Raw genomic sequence first — 22,910 nt, forward strand, 5'->3', positions numbered from 1 at the left:
ATATAAAAAATTGATGCATAATGCAGTATGCATCCATATTTACGGATGCATATCAGGTTATGCATCTATTTTCTCGATGCATAAAGGATTGTGCAACAATTTTCTCGATGCATAATCCATTATGCAGCCATGTTTTCGTATGCATAACAGGTTATGCATCCATTTTCATGACTGCATAACATGTTATGCATATATTATTGTAGGTGCATGACAAGCTATGCAGTCCTTTTTTTTTGTTGGTTTCTATACCAACAAAAAGGTTGTTGCATAACGTGTTATGCAACTATTTTCTGGACTGCATAACAAGTTATGCAGCAATTTTTGTAGATGCATAACAGTTTATTCATCTGTTCACTGTACCAAAACCTATTATGGTGCATTATCATCTCTCCATCCAACCACAACACCTTATCATCTACCCTTGTCTTACTAAGAAGCAAGCTCTGCTCCTCCATTATCGAGCATCACTACATATATGTTCCACACCAAACTCATCTCTCGGAGAGAACCAAGTCTTCCTTATCTTCCCATTATTCCTCTCTGCCATCAATGAACCACAACATCTCAGCTCCGTTGAACCCACTATTAACCATGAACAACATTCATTGCCATCACCAGCGATCTTCTCGAGCTCTTCATGCTTCCTGCTATCCTTCGTAATTCTTGGTCACTGCAGACTAGGCTGGAAGCAGAGGTCGTTTAGGCCTTTTTACAAACACTTCTCGTGCAGTTTGCTGGTAATGCAGATATACAACTTGTTGTTGATTTCGAAGGCCATTCCATCTCCTTCCCCGCAAATTTGGATTACATACAAACCCAGTGTACTAAACATTCATACAAACTCTGAAAACATTCATAACAAAACCATCAATATCAGTGGCAACAAGAACAGTTTTCAGCACCAACTCGTTCAACTTCCTCTCTTGATTCATTCTTCACTGAATTCTATTTCGAATTCAACAAAACCCATTCATCCTAACCCAATGAAGGACTCGAATCTCTTCTTAGCCTCCTCCGTTAGTTCACTGCAATAAGTTACGGCAACAGTTTGAATTTCTTCAGCTGCTTCTTTGTCCATAAACCATATCAAACTCTGATAAATTCTGACCAGAATCTCGTGTCCATCTTAACTTCCTTTTTGAATTCGAATTCCAGCCATTGAAGACCCTCAAACACTCAAATACATTTTAATCCTCGCCACTCAGCAGCGGAAATCAACGGCATCAATCTGTTCTTCATCCCCGTCTTGTCTCGGCTAATAATCATATCTGAATCTTCTCCAAGTTCTGAACATCAGAAGCTATAATTCCTCTTCATCTTATTCTTGACTGCAACATATTTGAAATCCCCATCGATCTCAACTCGACTGAATCTTTTCTCGTCTGTGTTCTTCTCACAAAAGATGATGAAGAAGAGAAAAGAACGAAACATAATTTTATAAACTATGGGTTTGAGAATAATTTTTCCCTAAAAAATGGGTGCGCGCCTTCAGTTTTCTGTCAGTGGGTTTCTCAGTGGAAAAATCTGGGAGAATGGGTCTCCCTGTAGTTTTCACTTCCAAAAAGTGTAAAAACATCAATAACTTGGCCCATCAGGGTTGTTCTCAACTTCTACCCTTCCGCTAGGTTGATGCAATGCATGTTTATGCTTTCTGTAATCAGTTATTATTTATATATATATATATATATATATAAGTATAAGTTAAGTTTTGGCCAACTTATGACCAGTTTTTGGTATTTTTGATTTGGGTCATAAGAAGGTGCAGCCAATATACCGTTGTCATATTTAAATTCTTAGTTAGGTTTACAACATATTAGTCTTGAATTAACCTAATCTAGATATTGTTATGACGAGTCTTAAAAAATGAATGTAGACAATAGCATATCGTCAGTCGATTGATCTTTTACCATGTTGTATTTCGTCACGTTAATGATGTATAAGTTGAATTGGTATTACTACCACCTAGCTAGGATGTATGAGTATGTAATCATGATTATCATTTGGATGTTAACTAATTAATTAGCTAACCTTGATATGACTTTTTTGTGTTCAGATGATAAATTGGGTTTGTGTACTTCTATTGCAGTTAGATAGTAAGAAGCTGGAAGCTCTTCCTAAAGACAAAAGCTCGAACCCATTTTCCAGGAAGTCGCATCACGCGGGCGCCTTTAAGGGGGAGGCGCATTGCGCGTGCAAATTAACTTAGCAGAGAAGAGTCGCAAACCCTTGAAGATATTAAACACCTGTTAAACAAGTAAGAAAAGGTATCTCTTCTTCCGCAGAACCAGAGAAATGAGAGAGATACTTTCTTTCAAGAAAAATGCTGCAAATAGAGCCATTAAAGAGGCTAAAACTATGATCAGAGCAGAAAACTTCAAGTCTGCAATAACCAAAGTGCAAGAAGCAATCAGTCTATCTATACACCTATCTCCCAAATGGTCAAGAAAGGTTAACTGTATGTGAGATTCTTCACAAATCTCAAACCTTTCAATCAAAACCCGATGAACAATCATGGCCTTATGATCTTCTTCAAATCCCATCTTCATCAAAAACAAAAAATACAAGTTGAATACCGTTACAAGAAGCTCATGGCCGACTTGAATTTGCTAAAAGATGGTGAGTTCCTTTCAGCAAAATGCTCAAGTTTTGCTGCTGAGTTTCTGCGTCAAACCATGTCCGCATATTAATGTAAGGTAGTAGTAATTTCTGATGATGATGATGGTGATGATGATGGTGATGATGATGGTGAAGATGACGGCGACGAAGATGAATCTGCTTCCGACGATGACAACGACAGTAGTGGTGAAGCTGCTGAGGAGGAGGATAGTGACGATGATCTGTTTGCTGCTCGATCTCCAGAATTCAAGAAACTTTTCAGGAAAATATTTACAGCATCACCACAACAACCCCATTTTAGGCCCTTAGCAAAATACTGTCCTAGTGTTAGACAAGAAATGAGATTAGGGTTTGATATGATTTTTGTCAAACTAACTCAAAAATTGCAGAATTTAGGTGATCTATCTAATGAAGAAGAATATACAATTAGAGGAGAGTTATCGGATCTGGAAGAGATGGGTTATGATGTGATGAAATTGAGAGAAAGATTTGGTTTATTCGTGAGACTAAGAACACTTGTTAAAGAAGATGAGAGCTATGAAGAAAAAAGAAAGAATTTGGATGGTAAAATTAGTGCTGAAATAGTGCAATTGGAGAATGATGCAGGGCGGAAGCGTTGAATAAAATTAAAATCTAAAACCACATATTTCCGGGATACCACTTTCAAGGAAAATACTACTTTTCAATTAATCAAAATCTTCTCCTCTAATATGAAAATATGGAGCTCTTTATATAGATAACTTGCAGACAAATAATCAAAATACTTATTCCTTAAAATACGAGATTTCTAAACTAATATATAAAATCCCTAAATAAACAATTATATTTCTAAAATATTATTAATAAATGAAAACATCTTAATTAATTACAATATATCTTTCTAGATAATTAAAATATATTAAATAATAATGAAAATATCCAAGCATATTTTCATCCCATGAATACTCCACCAGAGAAGGCTCAACGTAAAATCTCTATGTTAAATGGTGAAAAAGAAGTGGTAAAAGCTCAGCATCGTAATTTGAAATACGAAATTTATAGTCTTAAATATAAGCTGAGTTAGGGAGATTTATGCAACAAGGTAAAAATGTAAGTTGAAGAAAATTTGTGATCATTTTGGTGAAGTGGTGCATATCTGCAGGCTCTTACTGACATATGGGCATATGCAGATGCAGTCACTAGTATTTCATGGTCAGGTAGGAGGATATCAGTGCATCAGAAGTTTTACAAGTCTGCTTTGACAGCCAAGCTCTACATGCTCTGCTACTACTTTTCTTTTTTGCTTGTGAAATTTTGATGTTTTGTTTAGCTTAACATGGTCCTAACCCGAGTGATAGTAATTCTGGCATGGAACCTGTTGCATTATTTTTATTTAGTTGGGTACTTGAAACAAAATCTATGAAGTACAACAATTCTCTTTGGAAGGTAAAATTAGCGCTGAAATTTTTGTGCTTTTTTGGGTTTTGTGTCGCGGTGTTGTATCACGTTCTATTGTGTTGCGCCCAGTGTTGTGTTCTTGCTTACATGAAAAAAAAAATTGAAAAAAAAAAAACTTAAATTTACATAAATAAATAAGTTTATTAACATGAAGTGATGATAACGAATATCAATCTACAAAAGCATACACATGAGTAGAGCAAGCTTTATAAACCCACTTCATAACTTCATGCGGGAATTATAAACACCTATAAAATGAGATTTAAGAAGATAGAAACAACAATTGGTTTTAAGCAAAACAAAAAGTGATGCAGCATATACCACATGCCATGATTTAGAAAACCAATTAGTTGACGGTGTCTTTCACGTTGCGCTTCACATTCTCGGCACCTTTCTTAACAGACTCAGAAGCTTCTTCAGCTTTGCCGGTAACAGTATCCTTAATCTTTTGAGTAGTATCTTTGGCAGTCCCCCATGCATCTTGTGCTACTTGCTTTGCTTTATCACCGATGTCCTTTGCTGAGTCTGGCATCACCTTGCCTACAACTTCTTTTGTTTTCTGGGCTACCTTCAGTGTTCAAATAAATGTGATTAATTAGTACTTCATGTAAAAATTGTGCATCACGTATGCGTGTGATGTCACCGATGGAGATATGCATCAATCAGAAATAGGTGCATAATATGTGCTGCAACGGGCATAAGAAAACTTACCTGTTCAATTGTAGAGCTGGCCTGGTCTTTCAAATCTTCAGCAGTTGAGCTAGCCTTGTTTTTCATGTCTTCAGCAGTTGAGCTAGCCTTGTTTTTCATTTCTTCGGCAGTGGAGCTAGCTTTGTTCTTTATTTCTTCAGCAGATTGTCCCAGTTTTTGTTTTGCTGCTTCAGCTGAGTGGTCACATGCTGATTTAGCATGTTGATGTGCACTTCCCTACATTGCAAAATCCCAAGAAAAAATGTTAACTATAAATTTGCAGCAATCAGAAAATACCTAGTAAATGTAAGAAGGCCCTAAAGAATTACCTGTAAAGGTCTAGGAGCAGCAGTAACAAACATTCTGGAAGAATATTTCCATGGGCTTGGCCTCCCAATTGCGGCACCAGCTTGATACAATTTGGGGATGCTGGTTGATGCTAACAGGCTCAAATGTGCCATTTCTTTTTCTTTTTTGTCTTCCTCTCTTGCTTTTGCTTTCCCTGAGAGTTTGTGGTGATAAAGTTCTTGAAAACTCAGATTATATCTGAACTTTGAGCAAACAAATCAATTATATTTATACAAACCAAATAGATCCATAAAGTCCCGAGTGTTCTTCTATTCCTCAAATTTCTCTAACTTCCTCTTAAATTCTGTCCATTAGACAAAAATTTTAGATCCAATGAAGTAGGATTTCCAAGTATAGGGTTTTCAGATCTTCTAATTTTAGGCATGACATGCTTTGGTTGAAATTCTAGTGGTTTATATGACTTCTCTATGCCCGAAACCTCGGTCCGGTCAAGATTTTTTTGATCAGATTTGATATCTGGTCACATTCATCAACTGAACATGGTAAGTATAAATGATGACGGAACCATATAAGAACAATTTCAATGGGAAAACTGGCATTCACCAAACGTAAAAAATATAAATAATGAAGAAAAAAAATGGAAACTGAAATATGACATTTCACTTCCAACTTATGTTCAAAAGATTTATCCTCAGCTTAAACAGCATCCAAGATAGTAGGAGGAGAAGCAGACTAGGAATTAGACATAGGACTTGATTTCGCAGTCTTCGCTAGGACATCAGCTGCACTATTACATTCCTGATTGACATAGACACAACAAACACATGACAGGGAACTAAAAGCTAACAGTTATCCAGAAGGGTAAAGTTCTCCCAACAAACTGACACACACCCATATAGACACTCTGAATAATAACATTCTTGCAACAGCAGATGAGGTTTCCAGTGATTCTGCCAAGAGTAGGGATTGCCAGCATAGATCACAGGATGAAATGATAACACTGGCTAATTTGTTAGCCGAGTAGATAGGAGAAGAAGAAGTAGATAACCTGTCTTTTGGGTAAATAGCAAGATCGAATGAGATCCCCAAAACCAGCTAAGCTATCCCAGAACTGTTTTTGGCAGCATAACGGGGTGGACCTTACTAGCAAGAAGAAATCCAAGTCGCATTTGCAGGTCCAGCAATAATCTTAGCATGAACATAATCAATATCAGACTCTAAAAACTGAAATGAGAAACCAACTTTCCACATCAACACAGTACCTCCAGCTCCAGCTAAGCAATTAGTGGAAGGAGCCCAGTAATTGGGATAATGTAATTTTCTTAAGTGATTATTAATAACATGGCTTTTAGTTTCAGAAAGAAACACTGTGACAGAATCATGCGAGGATACACAATGCATCAAACGAGTCCTAGTATTAGTACCACCAAAGCCTTGGCAGTTAAGAAAACAGATATATGAAGGGAAAATAAATGAGCAATGCAGAATAAAACAAAATATAACAAGTAAAGGAATGAACCGGCACAAAAGATAAACTGAAAGAACTAAATATGAAGATACAGAGCTTACCAGCCCTGTAACATCATTGCAGGAACTAATCAATTCCTGCAGTATCTGGAAAAAGGATGGCAAAAATGAAGTACACTGCTGGTCATGTGAGGATGAGAACTAGATGCAGCTGCTGGATACGAAAAAAGGTTGAAATACCCGAAGAGAGACACTATTTCACCTTTGCTCTCCAAGAAACAACAAAGACTAACATCATTGGTTCATTCAGGAAGAGGAGTTACATGAAAAAGCAGAATCTAAGAATAAACATCAGGGATTACCAAACGAAATGGTGAACATGGAAGAGGAGACACATTTGTAAAATCTGTTTCTAAAACAACATATACAGAGGAACTGTTCTTCAGGAACTGCTGAGCATATGAAAGGAATGAGTTTTAATTTTCAGTCTTTTGGTTGAAAACGTTCCACTGGTTGTAACTATTCTACAGGAAACAACTTGAGAATGATGAAGGGATATAGGCTGACAATGGAAAACCAAATAGTTAATACGCAGAGGCAACACAAATATAAGATGTTAAAAAACAGCCAATACAGGACAAGGCAAATAGACATTAACATTTGAAGTGCATAGAACAGATGAAAAACAAGCACAAGAACTCATACGCTGGACAAAGACATTAGATCAAACAATTCAGGTTCAGAGAACGAACAGGTCTAGTTAAAACAAGTGTTTCAGCAAAGTAAAGGCTATTAATTTCATTAACTGGAAATATACCTGAATACCCAAATAGAGGTTGAGATGACTCCAAGGTGAGCTTGTCCAATTGAAATTCAATCATATTTCATATTTACCAACTCTCTCAAGCCACCGGCCACCTTCTCTTAATGGAGAGGTAGAGTTAAGACCTCAATCAGTAGCCCTAAAAGAGCAGAACAAAAAAAGAAGGAACTGCAACAAATTTGATGGTCCCTATGGGCTACATGGCTGGTAAACGAAATCGATTAGCCAGAAATGGAGCTATAGTAAATTTAAATTTCTTAACATTACGCATTACAAAATATATGTAGCTGTACAGGACATTAAAAGAACCTGTCTACAATCTAAGATATAATGCAAATTTTCAAGTAATTTTCTCAGCTAAGGCTACAAATAAGGCGTACCACTTTAATGATCAGATAGTGTCTCCTCGGAAGATGTGTCACTGTCTATTACAATCAAGTCATTTTCCTTAGCAACAGGATATGAAACTGGACAGTTGAATTTTGGTCCACTTCTGTAATCCGATTTTAGATTCTGCGACTTGGGTATTTCAGAAGTTGAACCCAGTCTTGAAAAAGGATCCAGCTTAGATTTGCTGGAACGATAATAATTTGGTACGCCCAATGCTGTCTGCGAACCAACCTCATTGAGCTTTTGATGAGGATCCAGTGGGGAAACCATTGATGGCTCGCGAATGGGGAACAGTGGAGCATCCTGATGATAGTTATCACATTTCAAGTTCGAAGACTCTGATCCGGCTGAACCTGCATTAGGCAGAAATGATGGTTCAAATGGCCTCAAAGAAGACATATTGACCACTTCTTTGAGCCAATGAGGCAGATTTGTACCACTTTCACGAATCCCTATTGGCATACCTTCTCTTAACAGCGAACCATCTCTCGTACTACTGAATAACCCTCTTCTGACCCCTAACTTTTCATATGGATTTTGGTGAAGAACAGACAGACCTGTAGCATATCTTTGTCGTCTATGGTTTGCATTTGAATGGCTTGGCCTCCGTTGGCGTCTTGATGGTATATGGAGCTGTTTGGTTCCAATTCGCTGCAGAACCGAATGGGTTAACTTGCTAGTGCCAACAGAGCTCGTCATTTCAGAAATACCACCACTGGTAAGCATTTGAGTAATGCCCGGCACATCAAACCTATTTAACTGTCTTTGAACATAAGTATCTCCAAGAGAAAGTCGAGTTTCATCAGTCAAGGTCCCGGTAGGCCCTTCAGCATGATACTTACTAATAAACTGAGAACCAATTGATTTTTTTCTTGATAAGAAGTCATAGTCGATGTCGTGAGAGGGAGTATTCAAGAGATTTAATCGTTCAAAATACCACCTCTCAGCAAGATCAGTCGCATCCCTAAACCTAGAAAATCGCAATCTTGGGTCCCTCAAGATAGAATCCCAGTTACCCTTTCCATGTCTCCTCACACCTACCCAAAGAAAATCCAACTCTTCCTCTGACCAAATTTTAGGGTCTCCCTTCAATTGACCCAAAGAACAGCCCTGGTTTTCTCTTAATGCTTTAGCTGCGATACTGTCAAGTATCTGCCTGCGTCTCAGAAGACAGGCCGTTTCTGAATTGAGTGACATTTCTAGAGTACAGCCTCCACTTGGAATGTCAGAGTTCGGCAAAGATGGAATGCTGGGTGTGTCATTGAAGAAGTTGATCGGAGGCACTGGTGGGGATAAACTTACAGAAGATGGAAAAAGAGGCGGTTTGGTTGCCCTAGCGTCTTTCTGGCTCAACCCGCATCCTGACTCCACATTAGAATTAATTTCTTCAGAGTCCAAGGAAGCAGTGGTATCTAGCAGTTCACGAGGAGGATCCACCTGACTTTCATCATCAATGCAGCTCTGTAGATCATGCCAAAAAGTTGGCATCAAACATGGAACTTTAATCATCAAAATAAGAGTAGACATAACTAGAACAGAATTTGTAAAGAGCAAAAAATTCACACCTTCGTACATGGATCCACCAATGAAATGCCGAACGAGAGCATTGGGGAATCCTTTCCATGACGGTTGTTAACACCTTCCACCATTTCATCGCATGTATTCCTAGTCACGAAGAGGTTTTGGGAAGCCAATTTCTCTTCAACTGAACCATTGGTACTTTCCAACAATCCTCTGACATTTTTGGACGCTCCGCCATACCAGTCAGTTACATGATTTGGGTCTAGTGAAATATAGGAGTCGAGAAAAGTTTCACTACAGCGTAAATCTGCAAAGTCAGATGACAATACAAAATCTTAGAACCTTGTTAAAAAATTAAATTTTGTTAATCCAAATAATTCAAGATAGTCTAATTAGTAGTACCAATAGGAGATGCAGTTAGGTCCAGAGGTGCCAGGAAAACACCATTTTCTGACACATGATTGGGCATAACAGCTTCCTTCACACAATCATTCAGAATTGTTTGAGACTGCTTTTCATTCAAATCTACCACTTTGGGCAACTCTTGAACTTTTTCGTCTGTGGAAGTGTTTGCTATGCACTCTTTTCGTGGAAATTGGGCACCTGAGTCAAATTCGGGATGCACTGAACAAAGATGTGGATGTGAGTTCAGGCATGGAACTAGTGCAGCAATAGCTGGCGGATCCTCTGATTGGCACCGTTGAGTTGATTGGTCTTGCTCCACATGCCTGGAATGTTTTTACTTTAGAGTCAATAAAGCAGTTACATCATATCAGCGAAACAAACATGATCAACAAAACGAAAAAGATTGTGTAAACTCACATCTTAGCTTTATGAACACCCCTAGCAGCAATGGATGATGACGAACCTGCATCTCTGTTCTGTTCAACAAACTTGAGACGAAACCAAGAGATTGTTCTCAGGTAAATTCATATAGACAACACTAAACATAAGCACAATTCACCTCGAAACAACATAAAAATGCAATATAGACAGATTTATCAAAGCTGTCCCCAAATAAAGCACCCAGGATAAAAGTGATAGAAAGACACTTTAACAAATGAATTTAGCATTCCACATAAGTTTCAAAACATGGAATAACTCAGAAAGATCTGTCTAACCAGAAGCATGCATCAATAGCAGAATTCCATGAATGGTGTCTAAGTAAAAAGTCCACCCAGGATAAAGTGATAAACATGCAATATAGCTAACAAACGATTTTACATTCTCAATAACTGTCGAGGCTTGGAATTAATCAGAAACTCTGCATGACATATTAACATGCATCAATAACAACCACCGAAAACGAATTTTACAGAATTGTTCCTCAGAGAAAACCGATTAGACCATTCCTAAAATAAGTATCTAGCATCTATTTCCTCCCGGCCATGTAAAAGAAATAAGTGTCCCCAGCATATGCAAAGATAGTTAGATATCTGTGTTTACTTCTCCTGAACTCGCAGTCATATGACTAATCCAAACTATATTGGTGCTCTATCCTACTATCCTAAACTCCATCTTGTTTAAGTAAACTAAATTGGTGATGGGGAAAAAACAATGAAAATGTAATCTCCACTGTTACATAATCTCATGGGTCCTAAGCAAGTGGATAAAAACAGCTGAATCGGGTAGAGTGTCATACCTTATCATCCTTCAACTGTAGTGAAGTTGATAGATGAGTTGCTGAGATACACTGTTGAGAATTGTCTTCAAATGAACCGTCCGGACCACATGCAATGTTCCTGCAGCATTTAATGACTGAACATTCTTTCTCCTTGACCAACTGGTTCTCTACGTTGGTCTCATTCTTTTTATTTCTATATCTTCTATTGAATGTAATACTGAATTTCTTCTTCAAAGTGGAACCAGAGTTGCATATATCAGAGCTATCTTTCAAAGGTGAATCAGCAGTATCTGAACCAGAAGGTTTCAATGTGGAGGCACTCGTATATTCAACCGTGCAATCTCTTTCACTAGACATTCCTAAGAACTCAGTGCTCGATTTTTTTGGAGCTTCAACATTTACTGACTGCAAAATGGAACTCTCACCGGTCAATGGACTCTTGCATTCGGGTACATGATCTGTGTGTAATGGTAAACCCGTATAACAATTATCCGAATTCTTTTCAGGTAATTCGCCTGCTCGAACTGAGCCATCTGTCTCATCACAAGCAGTTTCATCAGGTCTTACAGTCTGGAGAACTTTAAGATAAGAACTTGTAGATAGTCCCGAATCAGATTCTTCATTAGTTAATCTTGGTTTCACTCTCCTTGATGCTTGTACTTGATGCACCCCAGATTCTTTTAGTTTTACGCAAGTAGAGCAAAACCATTGCCCGTCGGGTACAAGCTACAAAAAGACAAACAGATGGTGTCACCACAAGTACATGATTTCTGTAGTAGCACGACAAAATATTTTCTCCTAGGGTGCACCTTAAGGGGCGGAACGAGGCATTGAAGATGATAAGTTTGACAACAGCTATCACAAAGCAGAAGTTTTTCCAAAGCATCAACGTTAGCATATTTAACACAGGACTGCAATGACCACAAACCAAATGATTAGGAAACAAGAACAGAACAAACCAAAATTATTAATGATTTTCTTGTGATATGAACAAACATTATGATAACATTTCAAAGCATATGATGTCCAAAATTAGGTGAAACAATTCGTGAACCGTTAAAATCTAAAAGGCCCTAAGAATAATTCTTTAGGTTTATGGACTTACCCAAGTTTCACCTGATTCGACCAGATTTCCAGGAACTGTTGATAGCTTATTGGTCCGGTGTTTGGAGCATGACTTCAGGTACCCAGTACCATGAGAAAGCTTCCGCTTTCGCTTGTAAGTCAGCAACACTTTAGAGCCAATCATTTTAGCCTTCAAGCATCACTTCTCTCCAGGATTAGGCAAGTAGAACATTTAGCTATCAAGAGAAAAAGGTGCAGGTTCTTTGAATGCTGAAATCAAACTCCAACTAAGTTCGGAATAACTTCATCAGCCAACCTGAAGTGCTGCACTGTTAGGACATGAGTTAGGAACCACAATTTGAGATGATAAGAAACAGGATGAATTTGCTGAAACATAAAGAACTTTCCAGCCATGTTAAAGTTTTAAATTGTTAAGCATCCACCATGGATGTAGCATACTCTATAAAATGCATAATTCAAAGTGTTGATTGATAATTTTAAGGTGTAAATGGATGTATCACCGTAATTCAGAGTGTTGAAAGATGCATAATTCAACTGCACCTTGGCAGCACTCAAGAAAAGAGATGAGATTTGAAAGAAAAATAAGCCTAAGTTGTCTCGTTCTTAATTCTTAGGTGAAAGAATTCTTATATTCGGTGAGATTGTGAATTCAGATAGCTACTTACTGAAACACTCTTCAAGATCCTGTGACTAAAATCTCATGGCTTTTGGATCTGTCTAATGGAAAGGAACAGCTTAACAAGGATCCCTTACCGTGTTAGGTGTGTGTGTGAAGTTTCAAGTGGCATAGATAAATGAACGGTACTAACCTAGACTTGATTAACAGTGGCTTCACAAACGGCATACTCACATTGAAGAACCCAGAGTAGAAAAAACTACAACTGCCTAATTTAGCAAACTGCGGGTTCATCCCAACTTTAACTAATCGAGTCCAGCACCAAAACTGGTACAAAAGGGAAGCAAGTATAGTAGTACCTTAAACAAACTCCACTTCTGAAACAGACAAGTAACTGTGCAGAGCGAATGCAAATGAGAAGGGTTTGTTGTCAATGTTTCTAACTCTAGGGATTAAAGTCACACTCGATGGAACACGAACCCGCAACTCAAAACTGCAAAAACAAAACCACCAAAATAAATCTTTATTAGATGGAAAGTCACCTATCTCCCAAATTACCATTCCACGGAGAACTCAACATACCTGCAAGGCCACTTATTAAGATCCTCTTTTGTGTACCTCAGGATTAAATCAACAAATGAATGGTGGTGGTAGAGGTGCAGGACAGGTATCTAATTCCCATAATCTGTTCCCAGTAAATCAATGTTGCTCAAGTATTACAAGATTCCCAAACTGCAAAAGATAAAAGTGATGTTATACCAACCATCACAGAGCAAGCATGTGATGACTTAACAATAAACCAGAGATGATTATGTGTATTTCCAGTTAACAATAAACCAAGTTTGTTTGTTTTTTCCCAATGATTTTGATCAAATTCCAATCACACAATCGTCAACCCAATTTTCCCATTTCTCCCATCATTGCACACACACACAAAATCAAACAAATCAAAAAACCCTAGGGTTAAGAATTTGAACCAACCTTGGATTTTTAAACCCTCTAACACACAAATTAAGATATCAAATATCATACTCTGCAAACAACCCCTAGGAATTCTAACAGGAATCTCTAAAATTAAGTTAAGATATACTCAAATAATAACCCAAAAAAAAAAGAGTTAAAATTGCAGAAATTGTACCTTCCAATCTTGAACTTAAATAATGGTGTTTCCTATCCCAATCTTAAAGTTCCAGCAAGCAAGTCTCAGTATTAAACCCTAACTTGTAGAATCTACAACTCCAAGTTTGACAACACCCAGTTTGTTAAAAAGGATTTGGGTGTCTTTTTTTTTTTATGTTGCTGCTGATGGTAGTGGCGGTGGTGGTAGTACAAAAGAAACTAGAGACAAGGACCAAGTAATAACGCCACTGTGTTAGTAATAATGGCGTGGTGGTTGGGCACCTCAACCCAGAAGCTCCTTCCAGTAGCAGAAAAGAAGAAGAAGAAGAAGAGTGGAGTGGAGTGGAGTGGAGTGAGAGCAGAAAAATGGTGAGAGGGGCGCAAGAGAGAGAGACAAAACAAAATCAGATTTTTTTTCTTTTGTTTTAATCGATAAAGTAAAAACAGAGAATCGTTGCTGACTGATTTTTGAAAACTCAGGGAAACTCCCCAACTACTTTGAAATTACTGAATAGTTTAATGTCATAGTAGGATAAGAGTAACCCGGCTTGCAAACAGGTACAAACCCTCTTTCGCATCATCTTATCTTTGCAGCATGCATTAAATGCTACTGAAACATCTATTTTACCTATGACGGTAGGGGTAGGAGGGGTAAATAGCAGTTAATATCGGTTTATCTCGGCCAAGACCGGTACAACTTTATATCAGAGATATTATCGTTGAAATATCCGTTCAATTTTAATACTATAATTTTCACAATGAACATTTTCTTCTCGCATTTTCAATCACACAAAAAATGTCCTCTGCAATTAATATCAACAAAATGGCCTTTCCTATTGAGAGTTTCATCGTAAAAAGAAAACCAACAATTGAGAACTAATACATCAAAATTAACAAATATAATTATTTACAAAAGCATAAAAGGAAAACCCAATTTCAACATTCATTCAAAATCATGAACCTACCCTTAATCAAAAGTTTATACATAACTGAAATCTCATTGAAAACCTAAATCTGTGTTGCTAAACTTGTGTGTTTTTTCAATAAGTTTAAGCCTGTGTTGCTAAATCTAAACCTACAAACTTCCTGTTACCGATACAAATCAACCATTAATCACACAAAAAAATCATAATCAAAGTAAACAAAGTTAGTAATTATCAAAATATTCAAAACCCCAACCTTTTGTTAACCAATAATTTCTGAAATTTAGATGTTGAAGATCAATAACCAAAAGTTATTTCCCTAGTTTGAGATTCTAGGTTATGATATTAAGAAGAAGAACATAAGAACTAGATTTCGGATCGAGTTTTAGGGATTTATTGCTTCCCCTACCCTTATTCTTACCTACAACGACTTAAATATCCCAATATCGGATTATCGGGAATATATCGTACCGGCGCATATCGGACATATATCGTTTCGCCGGTATAGTACTTCTCGTATCGCTTTTCCTCGATATATCGTCCGACATAAACCAACTGATATGGAGACATATCAATCGGTGTTTTGTACGCCGTTCTATACGTCCAAAGCGCATCATTAAGCCTATAACTCCAATTTTTCCGTGTAGTGTTCGGTGTTTTCTCAAGAATGGATTTAATCTCACGGTTTGAGATTTCATCTTTCCCACTAGTTTGTGGGTGATACGGCGTACCAACCTTGTGTGTTATGTTGTACTTCCTGAGTAGAGCATGAAAGGATTTCTGAAAATGTAAGCCTCCATTAGTGATAACCACTCTTGGTGTACCATGTCTAGAAAAAATATATTTCTTTACAAACTCACAAACAACTTGAGAATCATTAGTAGGGGTGGCTTTAGTTTCCACCCATTTCGAAACATAATCCAAAGAAAGAAGTATATAAAATTTTCCATTAGAATTGACAAAAGGACCTATAAAATCAATTCCCCACACATCAAATACTTCGACACCAAGAATTGGTGTGAGTGGCATTTGATTTCGAGCACCTAGATTGCCTGTTCTTTGACATCTATCACAAGATTCGCAAAAAATATATGCATCCTAAAATAGGGTAGGACAATAAAATCCACTTTCAAGTACTTTGAAAGCGGTACGTTTAGAACCAAAGTGACCACCACATGCATAAGTATGACAAAAAGTAAGAATAGACTGACATTCAGAATTAGGTACGCACCTGCGGATGATTTGATCATAACCGTATTTCCATAAGTAGGGCTCATCCCACATATAATTCTTGGCTATTTTTTTAAGCTTAATGTTTTGAAAATTAGAAATTGTACTAGGTACTTGTATTGTAACCAAGTAGTTCACTATATCCACGTGCCAAGATGTTGAATCTTCGACTGAGAAAAATTGCTCGTCCGGAAAACGATCTTGTAAAGGAAGTTCTTCTTCGGAAACAACAAGTTTACTAAGGTGATCAACAACAATATTTTAAACACCTCTTTTATCCTTTATTTCATAATCAAATTCTTGCAACAGTAGAATCCACCGTATAAGTCTTGTCTTAACTTCTTTCTTCTTTAGTAGGTACCTAAGGGCTGAGTGATCGGAATATACAACCACTTTGAACCCCCAAAATAGGATCTTAATTTTTCTAGTGCAAACACTATAGCCAAAAATTCTTTCTCAGTGGTAGAATAGTTGATTTGTGCATCGTTTAGGGTCCTAGATGCATAATAAATCACATGATACAGCTTGTGTACTCTTTTACCCAAAACGGCTCCAACTGCATAGTCACTTGCCTCACACATTAATTCAAATGGCAAACTCCAATCCGGTGACTTGATAATTGGTGCAGTTGTCAACAATTCTTTCAATTTATAACTTCTTTTTGCATTAATTTGCACATCGACATTGATATTTTGGAGAAATCCTTGATAAACCGCCTGTAAAAACCTGCATGACCAAGAAAAGAACGAATTTGCCTCACCGAAGTGGAATATTGTAAATTCCTTATTAAGTCTATCTTTGCTTTGTCAACTTCGAGCCCTCGAGAGGACACAATGTGACCGAGAACTATTCCATGGTTTACCATAAAGTGGCATTTCTCCCAATTAAAAACAAGAGTAGTGTTTATGCATCTTTTAAGCACAAGTTCAAGATTTTGTAAACAAATATCAAATGAATCACCATAAACACTAAAATCATCCATAAATACCTCAATTACGCATTCCACATAGTCAGAAAATATACTAATCATACATCTCTGAAAAGTGGCAGGCACATTGCAAAGACCAAACGACATCCGTCTATAAGCAAACGTACCAAAAGGACAAGTGAAAGTAGTCTTCTATTGATCTTCTGGTGCAATAACATTTTGATTGTAGCCTGAATAACCGTGCAAAAACAATAATGTGAATGTCCCGCTAACCTCTTGATAGACATTTTTGTGTCTAATTTGTCCTCAATGTCCGTATTATTGGAACTCTATTTTTGTACTAATATTGTGTTTTTATGTATTTTTAGGAAATAAACATTTTTGGAAAATTCGTCTCGAAAAGTTGATTTTGGTACCCGGAGGACAAGTGTTATTCGGACTCTCGCTTTTGGATAAGGGGTAACCTAATTACTAAGGGGCACCTCAGTTGGGCACCTAAAGATAGTCCTGGTCTTCTCACGCCTTTCAAGTTCTCAAGAAGGTATGTATGGTTTTCACTCATTTGGACTTAGTGCTGCTAAGATATCTAAGCCCCATTAGACTAGACGAATGCAAGGGACATGTTATTTAATTGGAATTCAGTGACTTGAACACGTTTCCTATGTGCATATTCAAGTGTAATTTGAAATATTAAGCTAACGAAGAACGGTGTTATTGGGTACAGGGCAACGGAGATGAAGACGTCACATTTAAGGTGATGTTTTGTGGAATTTGTCATTCTGATCTTTCCAACATTAAGAACGAATGGGGATATTCTACTTACCCTATGGTTCCGGGGTAATAAACTTTTCCTACTTATTGCAACTTTCCTTTTTTTTTTCTTTCCAGAGGGATGCATACGATCTGGTACCAGTGTTTAAAATTTGTAATTTGAATGTTGGTGGTGTCTCAAATGCAGTCACGAGTTGGTTGGCATTGTGACTGAGGTAGGGCAGAAGGTATCAAAATTCAAAGTTGGTGACAGAATCGGTGTCGGGTGTTTGATCGGGGCTTGTCATTCCTGCGATGATTGTTCAAGAGAGCTTGAGAACTATTGCCCTTCACAAATATTCACTTACAATATTAATGGCTCTTATTATGATGGGTCTAAAACATACGGTGGTTATTCTGATAGCATGGTTGCTAATGAGCGGTATGTGGTAAGAATCCCAGACAGCATCCCACTTGATGCATGTGCACCATTATTGTGTGCCGGTATTACAGTGTACAGCCCAATGAAACATTTCAGACTTAATGAGCCTGGTACTCGCTTGGGTGTGGTTGGACTTGGTGGTCTTGGTCATGTTGCTGTTAAGTTTGCAAAGGCTTTCGGAATGAAGGTAACTGTGATCAGCACCTCACCAGATAAGGAGAATGAAGCAATTGAACATCTTGGAGCAGATTCATTTGTGGTTAGCCGTAACCAAGATCAATTGATGGTAAGTGAAGTTTACTTTCGGCTCTAATCAAATTTTACAACTAATTACAGATACACTGAGTTTCGTGTTATCTTGCTGTCATTCAAAATTTGTGTAGGCTGCCATGGGTTCATTGGATGGTATCTTGGACACGGTTTCTGCACCTTATTCTCTATCACCGTTGCTTGGCTTGCTAAAAATCCGATGGAAAGCTGATTATGCTGGGTTTACCAGACAAGCCGTTTGAAGTGCCTTGTTTCGATCTGCTTTTTGGTACGTTATGCAGCTTGAAAAGATCAATATGCAAGTAGGAAGCTACAATATTCTCTTTATCATTTACTTACTTTGAAGTGAAGAAATTGGTTGTAGTAACCATAAGTACCCATGACAGGGTTCGACAATACCTATAGAACACTGCAGTTATGGTCTTGTTGATGCTTTATCGTAACAACATTCAAAATTCAGCGTATCCTAATTATGTATAAAGTTGTTGCTTTATTCTGACGAGGTAATATGGTTTCTGCACTACAGGGAGGAAAACTGTTGCTGGGAGTACTATAGGAGGACTGAAAGAAACACAAGAGATGCTTGACTTTGCAGCAAAACACAACATTACAGCAGATATTGAGGTTGTTCCAATGGACTATGTCAACACCGCAATGGAACGTCTTGCTAAGGGTGATGTCAGATACAGATTCGTCATCGACATTGCCAACACCTTATCAAAAATTGCTTAGCCAAATTGCGAACGGGTCTTTTAGCTATATTTTCCGTTGTGAGATTGAACTTACATCTAGTTTTGAGTACCAAGTTAAGTACAATTTGATGTGTTGGAAGTCGTTCATGATACTTTAAATTTTATGCCAAGATTTCTATGAAAATGGGCGCCACCTGAAAAATAAAATAAATAAGGAAAAACATGTACGTATGGGATTGGATTCTGACCCTAGAAACTGTGAGCGTGTATGTATATCGCGTATCCTACCACAGGACTATAAAGAGCGACCAACCAAACACCACTTGTGCCTCGTTGTGGCTATGCCATCGCTCGAGTCCTTTATTTCCCTAGCAATTTCCGCTCACTATTTTGTTCCATCGAAATGTTTGTTCATAGCCTTATAAGCTTTTATAAAACTAAAATCAAAGAAGGGCACAAACTAGTACCAAGTGTAGTGTTTGAAGTAGGAAAATCTAGAACCATAGAATTACCACTTCCCTTTGCAAGAGAGTCTACCTTCCTATGAAGTTTCTTCTAAAGAAACAGGAAATACAATTTTAACTTGGCTACACAAGGATGGACAATCTCTCGTTGGGCCGACTGACCGGAGGGCCCGAAGAGAGGGAGTCCCTTTTATTAGGATTATCAATGAGTCCGGATCCTTCCGGATATCACTAGACCCGGACCCTAATTATAAAGGTCGGGTCCGGTTCCTAACAGTTCGGATCCGGTTCCTAAATTTGTGGACCCAGATTCGGACTCGTTTAAAGTGTCGGGTATCCGTTGGGTATTAAAAAAATTATAAAAAAATCTTAAAAACTTAATTTCTTTCGCTTTTTAACTCGTATCTAAATTATTTTTATAAAAATTTATTATTATTTCTTTACTAAAGTACTAAATAAAGATTCAATGTGAGGAAAAAATGAAAAATGAAAAAAACAATCAAAGCCGAAACTAGCAATATACCTATAATTTTGCTAAAAAGATGAATAAAAGGATAAATAACCGGGTACCCATTACCCGCGGGTATCCGCCGGGTATTACCCCTCAGGTCCTAAGTTGCTAATGGGTTCAACTCTAGGACCCAAAACCGGACCCGTATCTAGTGGATCCCGTTCCGTTTTCGGGTAATGAGTACCCATTGACAGCCCTACCTTTTATGACCAGTTTTTTTGTAAATTGAAACCTAACAAAAATGTGCAATTTGATAAAAAGATTGAATTTGGTGAGACTTTTTTTGGTGAAGCCTTTTCACATAACTCCTTATGTATCCTAGTTTTCTTATTCTTTGAGGGGTATAATAGGAAAGCAAACTTTAATATAATATATCTAAAAATCCGTGTCTTGGAATTTTATAAATTTTATCTCTCAGAAAGGTTATTAAAAGATCTACGCAATGAATATAAATAACAATATAAAATTTAGAGTTTTTACGAAAAATTCAGAGGTATTTATCATTTTAGGCACAATTTTAGAAACTTAAATGTATATGCATCATGCAAAACACCACAAAGGATACATATGCTTTATGTAGCCAAGTTTTGGTTTATGCATCAACTAATTTTCCGTTGGAACTAGTAAAACGTATATACATGCTTCAAACAAAATAAAAAACATATGTACTCCCTCCGTTTCAAAGAAAAAATGATACTTTCACTTTAGGCACAATTTTCAAAAATTGAATACATGGTCATTATGCAAACCACCACAAAGGATGCATAACACATCATGCAACCATATTTTGGTTTATGAATCGACTAATTTTCCGTTTCTGAAAAAGTGATACTTTCACATTCCGTTTCAGGAAAAGTAATACTTTCGATCCGTTTCAAAAAAAGTGACAATTTTGCTCCGTTTCAGAAATGGATCAAAATTATCACTTTTTTTTAAACGACGCGAAAGTATCACTTTTTCTGAAACGAGACGAAAGTATCACTTTTCTGAAACGGAGAAAGTATCATTTTTTCTGAAATGGAAAAAATATCACTTTTTATAAAACGACGCCAAATTCACACTTTTTCTGAAACGGGACGAAAATATCAATTTTTATGAAACTGAGCGAAAATATCATTTTTTCTGACACAAGACGAAAATATCACTTTTTTAAAATGGGACAAAAGTAGTCGCAGACAAACCTTGTTTTCAGATTTTCCTTCGGTCATCCCTTCCATCGTGGTAACAGTTGTACTAGTTATTTTGGTTGCTCCCTATCCTAAATTGCCATTAAACAAGTGACTATGCACTCATTCCTAAATTGCTACTAAACAAATAACTATTAAAGAAATGCAATCTCCCACAAATACCAAATCAAAAGTAATCCTATGTTGTGTGACCCAACAAATTGAATCTTTGGACGCCATAAATTCAGCTTTTTTCGGCTGACCATATAAGGCTGTCGAATGTTGGCGCTCTCCGTATTCATCCATTAGATTATTGCAGATAAATAATCATAAGAATCATATACTCTTTCCGTTCTTTTTTAATAGACTGGTTTTGTTTTTAAAGAAATTTAAGGAAATTAAGAGAACTAATCATTGAAAGTGGTCCTCATAACACTTGTCAATAAAAGAAGTGAAGTCAAATAGTTCCCACGACACTTGTCATCAAAAGAAGTAAATTGAAATGGTCCACATGACACATGTCATCAAAAAAAATTAAGAGAAAAATGGTTTCAGAAAATTAAAATAACATTTAACTTTCGCAATTAGGAAACTAGTATATTTTCATGAAACATTTATTTATAGAAACAAGTCTATTAAAAAGGAACGAACAAAGTATTAATGAAATATTCTTTGTCCTTTCTAAGAATGCTCTAAAAGTCAAAGACGTTATCACTTGCATCCTTTAATAAATAATTTTTTTTTGTAAGCAAGCGGGAAAGAAATGTCTCTAGATAACTTTAATGAATCAGGTCTTTGATTTTTAAAAACCACATAAATAAGATTTTTTTATATCGACTTTGTCTCATGGCTATGAAACAAGTGATGCTATTCCAGAATTGATATAAAATTTCTACATGCAAACAAAGGTGCCAGTCCAACAGCAAACCACACAGCAAGAAAAAAAGGACATATCAGAAAAAGATGAAGAGAAATTTCTTTCTGATTTCCATTGCAAATACAACAATTAGAAGATGTTTTATGAGTGAAAATAGCTAGTCCGCCTCTTAAAGGCAAAAAGCATTATAATATAAATCCCAAATGAAGAGTTGTCCTCTGGTTTGGCAATTGAATTCCCAATTATTTTTTCATATTATATTAGAATCACGTAATTTACTAGTCAAAACCTTGTATACAGATTTAACACTAGGTACACCATCTTTAGTATGGATTTATTTAAGTTCATCTATTCCATACTTAGAATTCTATGCACATTTTCAAGTTCAAAATAATAGTTTAAAACATCCACACTCCACTGTATATTTTCAATAATCAATTATCAATTTTTGTAGGTGTTTTATCTTTAATAATAATGAGATGAATAGGAAAATCAGTATCCAAAATCCATTTTTCAGTTCAAATGTCTAAGCTAAAATTAGCAGAAAAATCGTAAATACAATAGTCTCAAAATTTCCATACCTTTCCTAACACTTGACCAAATCCAAGAAATGGATGTACTTCTTCATTTTATGAGAGGACTTTAAGTTTTGTTGTGTGTTTGGTTATAGAATTCACAATTTTGAGTGATATATAATTCCACGGGATTTTAAATACAAGAAATCATGTAAATTCCTCGTGTGTTTGACAGTTAAATAAAAATTCCTAGAATTCTTAGTATTTCCTTGGTTTAAATCCCATGTACGATTTGGAGAATGTTTAGAGGGAGAAAATATGAAAGATTAAAAAAAAATGGGTACATAAACCCCTCCTAAATTTCCCAAAAAATCTTAGAGGGGAGGTGGTACTTTAAAATGGAGATTTGCTGCAATTATAAATCCCGGGGAAATCATGAATGCA

General features: G+C 36.7%; 2 protein-coding genes and 1 pseudogene across 4 annotated transcripts; 1 reads left to right on the forward strand and 2 right to left on the reverse strand.

The window, feature by feature from the left end:
- Positions 1-4,156: 4,156 nt before the first annotated feature.
- LOC113285328 (uncharacterized protein At4g13230-like) lies at positions 4,157-5,298 on the reverse strand. Its single transcript, XM_026534239.1, has 3 exons — positions 5,073-5,298; positions 4,765-4,980; positions 4,157-4,621 (listed from the first exon to the last, which is right to left on the reverse strand). Exons 1-3 carry the CDS (start codon positions 5,202-5,204, stop codon positions 4,400-4,402), a joined length of 570 nt encoding a protein of 189 aa, XP_026390024.1. The 5' UTR covers positions 5,205-5,298; the 3' UTR covers positions 4,157-4,399.
- A 2,287-nt stretch (positions 5,299-7,585) lies between these two features.
- Positions 7,586-14,150, reverse strand: LOC113286664. Of its 3 annotated transcripts, XM_026535236.1 has the most exons (11): positions 13,718-14,150; positions 13,162-13,311; positions 12,939-13,072; positions 11,983-12,271; positions 11,687-11,788; positions 10,896-11,603; positions 10,076-10,146; positions 9,656-9,981; positions 9,298-9,560; positions 8,197-9,193; positions 7,586-8,085 (listed from the first exon to the last, which is right to left on the reverse strand). In XM_026535236.1, exons 4-11 carry the CDS (start codon positions 12,124-12,126, stop codon positions 7,727-7,729), a joined length of 2,970 nt encoding a protein of 989 aa, XP_026391021.1. In that variant the 5' UTR covers positions 12,127-12,271; positions 12,939-13,072; positions 13,162-13,311; positions 13,718-14,150; the 3' UTR covers positions 7,586-7,726. The 3 variants fall into 3 exon arrangements, with proteins under 3 accessions (XP_026391021.1, XP_026391019.1, XP_026391018.1); XM_026535234.1 differs by having other exon boundaries at positions 7,586-9,193; positions 11,983-12,266; XM_026535233.1 differs by having other exon boundaries at positions 7,586-9,193.
- On the forward strand, positions 13,961-18,973 carry LOC113286581 (annotated as a pseudogene).
- The last annotated feature ends 3,937 nt before the right edge of the window (positions 18,974-22,910 follow it).

The sequence above is a fragment of the Papaver somniferum genome, chromosome 6 (genome assembly GCF_003573695.1).
Source record: "Papaver somniferum cultivar HN1 chromosome 6, ASM357369v1, whole genome shotgun sequence".
Lineage (NCBI taxonomy): Eukaryota > Viridiplantae > Streptophyta > Magnoliopsida > Ranunculales > Papaveraceae > Papaver > Papaver somniferum.

Coding starts and splice junctions, on each gene's coding strand:
- LOC113286664 (XM_026535234.1), bottom strand. CDS start 12,126: ATGATTGGCTCTAAAGTGTTGCTGACTTACAAGCGAAAGCGGAAGCTT. Junction 11,604..11,686: donor GCCTCGTTCCGCCCCTTAAG/GTGCACCCTAGG, acceptor GTCTTTTTGTAG/CTTGTACCCGACGGGCAATG. Junction 9,982..10,075: donor GGTGTTCATAAAGCTAAGAT/GTGAGTTTACAC, acceptor AAAACATTCCAG/GCATGTGGAGCAAGACCAAT.
- LOC113285328 (XM_026534239.1), bottom strand. CDS start 5,204: ATGGCACATTTGAGCCTGTTAGCATCAACCAGCATCCCCAAATTGTAT. Junction 4,981..5,072: donor CTGCTCCTAGACCTTTACAG/GTAATTCTTTAG, acceptor TTTGCAATGTAG/GGAAGTGCACATCAACATGC. Junction 4,622..4,764: donor CCAGCTCTACAATTGAACAG/GTAAGTTTTCTT, acceptor TGAACACTGAAG/GTAGCCCAGAAAACAAAAGA.